Below are 9,577 nucleotides of genomic sequence, written 5' to 3'. Positions count from 1 at the left end.
CTTTGCGAGGCATTGGAGAAACCCCATGGTCTTTGTGGTTGAATCAGTGGTTGGAATTCACTGCTTGACTGTGGCACCTTACTTGTACGTGTTGGGTACAGAGATGAGGTAGTCAATTGAAAATCATGTTAAACACTATTATTGGACACAGCGTGAGGCAATGCAAATGTTAACTACTGAACTTATTTAGGCTTGCCATAACAAAGGGGTTGAACACTTATTGACCCAAGACATTTGATGGGTACTGACTTCTAAACTTGAAATATGAAATATCCTTATTCATGTTACTGAGGGAGAGAGGGGAATGCAGAAAGTTTACATTCTGTCAGAACATGTTATTGTTAGACATCAGGTATCCTATGGCGAGGAGAAGGGCCACAGTCTGGTATAAGTCAACAAGACAGCCGTGAGTTGGGGAGGAGTGAGGAATTTAGGCTGAGGTCACGTCAGATGAAGTGAGAAAGAACAGGCATCACTAAAGTCCTGTCTAGCAACAGAGATGTATCGGCTGTCCAGATGTGTAAGGAGGAGACAGCATAGGAGGAATACCAGTGCTTGTGTAAATATGTCTTTGTCTTATGCAGCTCTGTGACCCTAGTCGTCTGTGAGTTTTACTCTGTTTATTTAGAACCTAACACATTTCAGCTTTTTCGGGAGATGCCCGATGGCCAGTCCGCTCCTGATCCTTTTGGCTTTAATGAGAGAAGAAATATGGCAAAATCACTGGTAAGATGATATTGGTGCCATTTTTTTGTATCATTCTATGTTTTACCTCACTGACTGCCCCGGGAGTGTTCACACCAGTAAGTCATCCATCAAAATTACTCTCTCATTTTTAAAGGGGGAAATGGGGAGATACGTAGTGCCAATTCTCACACACACACACACACACACACACACACACACACACACACACACACACACACACACACACACACACACACACACACACACACACACACACACACACACACACACACACACACAAACACACACACACACACACACACACACAGGTTCATCGACTGAATCTGCACCATTGAGTGTTTTTCTTTTTCTTCTTGTTCCTTGTATTTATTCTGCTCAAAGATCAGGCTATTGAGCTTTGAGCATGCAGGCTGATCAAGTCCAAAATGTGCAAACCAAGTATCTGCTAGTGCTAAACTGAAAAGTTTGAGTAAGGCTCACTCACACAAGATCATGTACTTGAAATTGTGCTGAATCTACCATACACACTACTGTTACTAGACACACCTTGTAACAGACTGCTGGCCAGAGCATGTGAGGTATGGTTCTGTGTTCTCAGATGAAACTTCTACAAACAAAAAGAGTCTGACTTAAATAACAGGACAAAAGACAAAGTAAAAGCTTTTGCTTGCTGATGATCCTCTTCAGGGGCAGACTGGGACGAGAAATCAGCTCTGGCATTTCTAACGAACAATGGAGTGGCTGTGTGTTTTTTTCCCGAGTTCCCACCATAAATCCAGAGAATGCCAGACTTCAATGACAGTCTGATTTTCCCACAAAGGACTGCTGCGCCACCTTCCCAAGGTGAGTCCAAAAATGTCTTGTATGCTGCTGCATAAACAATGCAATATGCAAGGGATAAATGTACACTGTAGCTAAGAAAGTAATACTAAGTGTATGTTGTATAGTAAGCTGTTAGTAGCCCATGTGCCTCACCCTAATAATTTGGTCTATTTTCACCAACGCAGTATTGTAAACACATCATTCGTGGCCGGTGTGTGCTTGTTTGCCAACCGTTTTTGTACAGCTTTGACAGTGCTACTGATAGTAGTGGTGGCGCTTGGCTTGCACGTGCAAATTCAGAACACACATCATTCTATAATAGAATTGTGTTATTTGACGAGTCAAATTAAAAGATTATTTAACGAGTCAAATCGTGTTATATGACGTGTATCTTTTTTGACAGGCAAAGACCCGAACGGTATTCAATGTGCCTCACCCTAATAATTTGGTCTATTTTCACCTCTTAATTTCACCTACTAGTCTAACTTGGTGGTGCACATGTAGCCTATATTCTGTTTTAGAGAAATGTAATCATCGAATATTGTAAGAGCTTTCATTGTCTGTTTATATGCCTCCTTTATTTATCCTACGGCTCTGACTTGTTGTACAGGGAGTACACTGTAAGAACGGTCCATGTTCGGAAATCCTATCGCTGTACATTTCAAAAGTGCTGAACAAATAGTTATATTGACTGTTGACCACACATCAAACCTGGGACCGAGAGACTGAAAAACAGCTTCTATCTCAAGGCCATCAGACTGCTAAACAGCAATCACTAACTCAGAGAGGCTTCTGCCTACATAGAGACTCAAATCACTGCCCACTTTAATAAATGGATCACTAGTCACTTTAAACAATGGCACTTTAATAATGTTAACATATCTTACATTACTCATATCATATCTATATACTGTACCCTATACCATCTATTGTACCTTGCCTATGCCGCTCGGCCATCGCTCATCCATATATTTATGTGTACATATTCTTATTCCATCCCTTTAGATTTGTGTGTATTAGGTTGTTGCTGTGGAATTGTTTGATTACTTGTTGGATATTATATATCGTCCCCTTATGCCATAGTTTGTACATCTCAATTGTCATTAGAAAACACATTTGTTTAAGCAAGTCAGCCATATCAGCTATGTTTTTTTCAAAGGCAGTAAATGAGGCTGAATTGACTGTTTTGCTGCCAGACAAGGTTCCACTGATGGACAGGTGTAGCGGTGGTAAGATGTTGGGACTGCTGTTGGGACAGCTTTATGTAGGCCCTAACAGTTTGTGGGCACCATTTGACACCGTTATAGTGGCTTTGCTGGCATGCATCCCACTTTTTTTTGCCCCACCAAGATTTACATGCTAAAATCGCCACTGCAGCTGGCTAAGCAAAGTGAAAAGGTATGAGAAGGCTAGTGATGATAACAGTTTGATAGATTGCTTAATGAGCTGCTCATTGATTGGTTGATTGATTATGTAAAACAGAATTTGTGGGAATGGACCACGTTAAGCACTTTGTGATAACTGATGGGCTTTATAGATTAAAATGTATTGATTTTAATTTTTTTATTTTTTATTTCACCTTTATTTAACCAGGTAGGCTAGTTGAGAACAAGTTCTCATTTTCAACTGCGACCTGGCCAAGATAAAGCATAGCAGTGTGAACAGACAACAACACAGAGTTACACATGGAGTAAACAATAAACAAGTCAATAACATGGTAGAAAAAAGAGAATCTATATACAATGTGTGCAAAAGGCATGAGGTAGGCAATAAATCGAATAATTATTGATTGGTTTGATTGGTTTAGTCAATATGAGTGATTACCTTTTTTCTTCTCTCTCCATGTCTGTCTGTCTGTCTTCAGAGGTATGTCTGTCTGTCTGTCTGTCTGTCTGTCGCTAGGATTGGGAAAGGGTACTTTTAAAATCCCTCGGGATGATGAAAGGTAAGCGTTGTAATGTTTCTCCTCTTCGTCTGAGGAGGAGTAGGAAAAGTCAGACCAATGTGCAGCGTGGTAAGTGTCCATAATTAGATTTTTAATAAATCAACAGAACAAAATAACAAAAACAAACAACCGAAACAGTTCTGTATGGTGAGACACAGAAATTAACTACCCACAACCCATAGTGAGAAAACCGGCTACCTAAGTATGATTCTCAATCAGAGACAACGATCGACAGCTGCCTCTGATTGAGAACCATACCAGGCCACACACAGAAATACAAACATAGAAAAAACAACATAGAATGCCCACCCCAGCTCACCCCCTGACCAAACACATAGAAATAGACAACCTAGACATAAAACATAGAAACATAAAAAGCAAACTATGGTCAGAACGTGACAAGCGTGGACTTTTTAGATACAAAGAGACAAACTGTGATTTTAATTTTTTATTACATTTTTTACATTCAATTTCATGAATCCAACTAATTGTCTTGTCTTTTTCAGATCCAGTTTTCCTGGTTACGTGATCACTGCATCTTCCTACATTTATGTGTATTCTTTACTTCACTCTTTTCTATACAGATTTTTTATTTCTTTATGCATCCCAAAATGTAGCATCCAAAGTTTGTGTGTTTGAATGAATTTCACTGCTTCTCTCATGGCCCAAATATTAGTTGACTTTACACTGAAACCTTCCTTGGTAGTGGTCAAGCTCACCACTAGTTATCAGTCCGGTGCATCATCAGAGATTGAGGCACTAATCACAAAGCCTACCACACCTACTGCAGTGCAAATGCGTACACACATATAACATGTTAATCAATTGAGCACCCGCCCTGAGACAGAGCGGTACAGTGATGAACAGTTGTTTTCCTTTTTGTCACATCACCCCTGTTGTGGATAGTTTGAGTGGGGCAAGGTAACAGTCTTGATGGAATTAAATGTAAAAGGATGGATGGAAATAAGGAAGAAAGGATGAATGGATGGATGGGCAGACAGATGATTACAATAGGGGTTCTCTGTCACAGGCTCGGGTCATGTTTATGTCTGTCTTGTGCTCTCAGGCCGGGTGCGCCATTCTGTTGTTCCAGTGCTGGTTTAGGTTTTCTGGAAAGCCTGCTTGCACACAACTCCACAAACTCTCAGCTCCTGCAGAGAGAACAGAAGGTAAAATTATGTTCCATCGAGAGATTGAAGAGGATTTTAATAAATCCCTTTGATTCATTCTTTATTTGTTTGTGCAGAGAGAGAGAAATAAATCATTTTGTCATCATTAATTGAGGTAAACAGCTGTGAAGACATCAAAAAATGGTTGCAGTAAATCAATCTCCTCTATGGAGAATAACCATATGTAAAGCACTTGTACTTGTAGTTATATTTCTAACCACCAGACGCCGCGGTTGTTCAGTGATCCGGGGGTTAGTGACTCCAGGGAGCCGCTTTGCTAATGAATAATTTATTGGCCAAAGATTGCGAACATCTGTTGGAATCACTTTGACTCCATAAGTTGGCAGTCAAATGCCTTTTATTTAGCTTTAATGACATTAATCATAGCAATGAAAATCGGTAATGACAAGGTAATGAAGTCATTGTAGAGGTCAGTAAATGTACTAATGTTTGTGTATGGGTTGACATGGGGTGCACTATCAAAGGGCCAATTCTATTAAGGGTTCTTAGACTCCAATGCTATCCACAAAGTTTATGAATTTAGTAATGCAGTATTTCCCCCGGTGGTTCATGTTTTGTTCAAATCTTGTTTACGAGATTACCAAAGCCAGAAACCAGCTATATTTGAACAAAACTGAATCATACAAAAACAATGCAAGTTTTCATCTCTGCTATTTTTTTCTATTGCCTATCCATCTATATATATATATATTTAAATCACCTGATCTGAGATATGTTGTGACAAAAAGTAAAATCAGGAACTGAGGAAGTCAAATGACATGAATAGACTCTCTTACCAAATAAAGCCTATCTCCCTCCACCCAATGGGTCCAGCCTCGGCCCTCCTTCTCTCCCTTCTGAACACACACCAGCTTGTCCCCCTCCCATGAGACAGTGGTCTACGGGAAGAAAGGAGAGACACCATTATGCATTCTACTGTCAGTTAGGAGCATGACCCACCCACACGCACACACACAGAGGGTGCATGACCATATGTAGAACAACTTACAGGGAACACACATGCAGACAGAAGCTTGCAAACAAACACACAATTTTCTCAGCAGAGCAAAAATAACTTTTGTTGAGTTTACTGTTACAAGATGGAGAAAATAATATGCTAAAGAACTTGAATGAGATCTTCTTCCCATGTTGTTGAAGTCACCAAGTTTCACGTTTTTTTGTCACATGCACAGGATACAGCAGGTGTAAAACAGAACAGTGAAATGCTTAAATTGAGAAGTTGCGAGCTCTTTCCCAACAATGCACAATAAAGGTAAAAATACCGATAAAAATGAAGAAAGAGAAACACGAGAATGCAGTTCTATAGAGGTCAGTGCAGTGCCTGTACCGTTATCACAACCAGCTACTCCACAGAGAGTCAACCATTTTGATATGACCACTTTACCAAGCCAGTTCATATTCATACCAACAGGAGCAATCTAGTGCTAAGTCATTCTGACTATATATATATATATATACACACACACACACACACACACACACACAATAATGACCAGATATTATACACACCAGCTCTTTCATGACATAAACAAGTCAGGAGTCAACTGTAAATAGTCATAAAGGTATAGTAAAGTATTTATCAATTGGACTCAAAGATGGTAAATTAGAATATTAAATAGTTGTCCCAGTGGTCAATAACAGATTATGTAATTTCATTCCCTGATTGTAGCCTTCTCGCAGCAGCGCATGGCTAACATGATGATAGCTAACATGCTGACCACACCGCTCGCGTTAGTGGTGGGAACGTTGCAAAATAAATGTACACATACATGTTATTCAATAATTTAATCCAAACTCGTAGCCAGGTGCTAAAATAGAACTTGGTTCTATTTTTGACGCGTTACTCACTGTAAGTCCCGCCTCTCCCATCCCCTGATTGGTTTTTAGGAACATATACCCACGTCAGTGATTGAAAGATGAACTGAGGTCCACACTCCAGTCCAATTGGTGGTGGTAATGCACCGTAAAGTTGGTTGCCAACTGCCATATAAAGTCCACAGAAGAAGAAGCCTGAAGGATGAGAGATTACTAGAAACAAACTAGGTTTCCCCCTTTTATCTGTGGATTAATTGTCGGAGTAGAGAACACACAATTGTGTGTGACTCTAAATGGGTCAAAATTCTAAAACGATCCAGAAAAAAAGGACGTTGTGAATATCAGGTAAAATAGCAACCCAATGTTTGTATCTCAGAACAAATTAGCTAGCAAAAGCAAGCTACCTAGCTAAATGACCATGCATGTTTCATGTGTTTTGACCTGTCGCCAAATTAATATAGCTGGTTCAGAGTTCAACCTGGTTGTCCTGACCGCGTCTGGTGTGGATGGACAAAATCAACATGCGCACGATGCCGCACTTGCGTTCCCGATCTAGTCAGCATGTAATTGGCTTGGAAAGTCATTTGCCTACAAATTTACAAGGGCAGTTATTTTTGAGGCGAAGAATGCGCAGATCAGAATCAATTCTCAGAGATCCTGACTATCCTTATAACATTGTCCTCTATAGCTCGATTCACACTGAGGCCGACCCAAACTGTACTTTGTTGGCTTGGATATTTTTCCTTTCACGCTGTCCTTTTAAGCAGTTCCAGCAACTATGGTGGGTGCTCAACCAGGCTACCTTAGTGCAACTGGGCTTGGCCCTATAGGCATAAGTGTTCTCCAGTACTCAGGGGTCTTTAGCCGGGTGGGTATAATTTGTGGAACGTTCCAACAGGAATCTGTTCCAAAAACTTTGTAAATAACCAGTTTGCAAACAAACAACGCATACAAAGTTGTATAGTGGCAGAATAAGATACCGGGTAGGTAGTGGGCCATTTTAAAGTTTTTCACTCACCCCGTTTATTCCAAAAAATGTCTGTCCTCACTCTGGTACCCTATGGACAAACATTAAGAATAAGCTACGTGGTGAGTTGATGCCTATTCGCCAGCTAGTTAGCTAGGTGAAGTGATCATGCTACTTTGTATGAGTTTTTTGTTGGCAACCTTGTACTTTACGAAGTTTTTGGAACAGATTCCTGTTGGAACGTTCCACAAATTATACCCACCCTCTAGCCTTATTCAGCTGATTCCCTCTGAAGCAGCAATCAACCTTTCCCCCCTCAGTGTCAACTCAAGGCCCATTGTATTCACAGTTGTAATTCAGTCATGTGTGGGTAAGCACATAAAGACTGCCATTTGGATCTGAGAGGGCATTTGGTTAATCAAATCATACTGAGACATCACATTTACTCTTTGTTCTCATGCAGTCTATATCCAGAAAGATGTTTTGACCAAATAAAAATGTAGTTTGAATGTACAACAGACTCACCATGCATTTTCGGTCATCCACCCCTGACAGATCCTCCTCAAACTCCTTGCCAACATGGAAATCCATGTTGTAGTTCTTAAAGGTACTGAGGGTCTTGATGACCATGTGATCACCATCAACACTGATGTCTTTGTCGGTCTTCAACAAGTTGGCAATTTTCCTAATGGCAACATTTACATCTGTGTGATAGAACCCCAAGGAAAGAAGAGAGAGAGTTTAATACTAATGACCAGTAAGGTGGCCCCAAACATCACACTCATTCTCTCCTACCCCTTTAAAAAACTATGCTTTAAGTGAGAAGTAGGCACTATTCAGTAGGATCCAACCTATAACTGGATCCAACTCAGTAAATCCTGTCCTCTTTTTGGACATCTTTGAAAATATGATTTTTTTTTTAACTAACATTTTAGTTAAAAATGACAACCAATATGTCAGTAACAGTAAGTATCTACCAGTGCTCATAAACCAATTTTCAGTTTTAGCCCTCTCTATTTGTCAATATATTCAGTGTGGTAATGTTAGCTATAAGCCTGGTTTAGGTTTTGATTGATGCCTAGAGTGCAAATATTGAGCGCAGAGTGCAGTGCCAGTATCTTCAAGCATCATCAACGTTCGAGTCCCCCTACACCACAACTTCATGAAAGATGCTGGAACAACTCACCGAGGGCTTTCATGTACTCCTCAAAGTTGTCATTAGAGGTCATTTTCCAATACCCATTCAGGTCAACTGGCATATTGGCTGTGTGTTTCTAGTTTCCTTGTTTCCAGTGAAAAGGGTAAAGGAGATCTGATACCGCTGTTTACTTGCGATCGAATGTCGGACCGCTGTCCATACCTCCAATTTTAACCAGAACCACTTTAATCCAATTACTTTTTTACAGAATTGGAATTCCGCTAATTCATTCCCTGCCTCTGTCGCTGATCCACTACCTCATCTCACCCCCAATCCAACCCTGTCCAAACTGCATTTTGGGTGAAGAGCCTACACCAATTAACAATTAACGCATGAGCTATTTTGAGAGTGCTTACTTGAAAGTACTTCTCGCTGTTGTGGGCGACTGCTCTGACAGCTCTGAGTCACCCAGTGTGACATCAAATGGAGAATGATATAGAATGGGTAATGAAAAGCTCAATGTGTTCTGCCAGAATAGAGGCACCTGCTTACACTGAGAGGAGAATAGAGACGCGAAATCCGTCTCCTGCTGACTCATAAAAAAAGACGACAAGAATTTCTTCAAATATTTAGGCTACTTATTTATTCTTCACCACGTGGCATTATTTATTATGATAAAGTAAATAAAATGGAAAATCCATCTGTTTCATGAGAGGCTCCTAGCCTTATGGGGCGGCAGGTAGCCTAGTGGTTATAGCGTTGGACTAGTAACCCATAGGTTGTGTAACAGTATAACCTTAGTCCGTCCCCTCGCCCCAACCCGGGCGCGAACCAGGGACCCTCTGCACACATCAACAACAGTCACCCACAAAGCATTGTTACCCATCGCTCCATAAAAGCCGTGTCCCTTGCAGAGCAAGGGGAACCACTACTTCAAGGTCTCAAAGCGAGTGACGTCACCGATTGAAACGCTATTAGCGCGAACCACCGCT

The 9,577-nt window shown here is 40.6% G+C and overlaps 1 protein-coding gene across 1 annotated transcript; it reads right to left on the bottom strand.

Annotated features, from left to right (window-relative positions):
- Positions 1-3,423: 3,423 nt before the first annotated feature.
- LOC129823877 (retinol-binding protein 1-like) lies at positions 3,424-9,083 on the bottom strand. The gene is made up of 4 exons (XM_055882937.1): positions 8,634-9,083; positions 7,973-8,151; positions 5,442-5,543; positions 3,424-4,626 (listed from the first exon to the last, which is right to left on the bottom strand). The coding sequence occupies exons 1-4, from the start codon at positions 8,704-8,706 to the stop codon at positions 4,576-4,578; spliced, it is 405 nt and encodes a 134-aa protein (XP_055738912.1). The 5' UTR covers positions 8,707-9,083; the 3' UTR covers positions 3,424-4,575.
- Positions 9,084-9,577: the final 494 nt, after the last annotated feature.

The sequence above is a fragment of the Salvelinus fontinalis genome, chromosome 26 (assembly GCF_029448725.1).
Source record: "Salvelinus fontinalis isolate EN_2023a chromosome 26, ASM2944872v1, whole genome shotgun sequence".
Taxonomy (NCBI): Eukaryota; Metazoa; Chordata; class Actinopteri; order Salmoniformes; family Salmonidae; genus Salvelinus; species Salvelinus fontinalis.
Note: the sequence above shows the minus strand (reverse complement) of the source record. Positions and strands in the feature narration are given on the sequence as shown.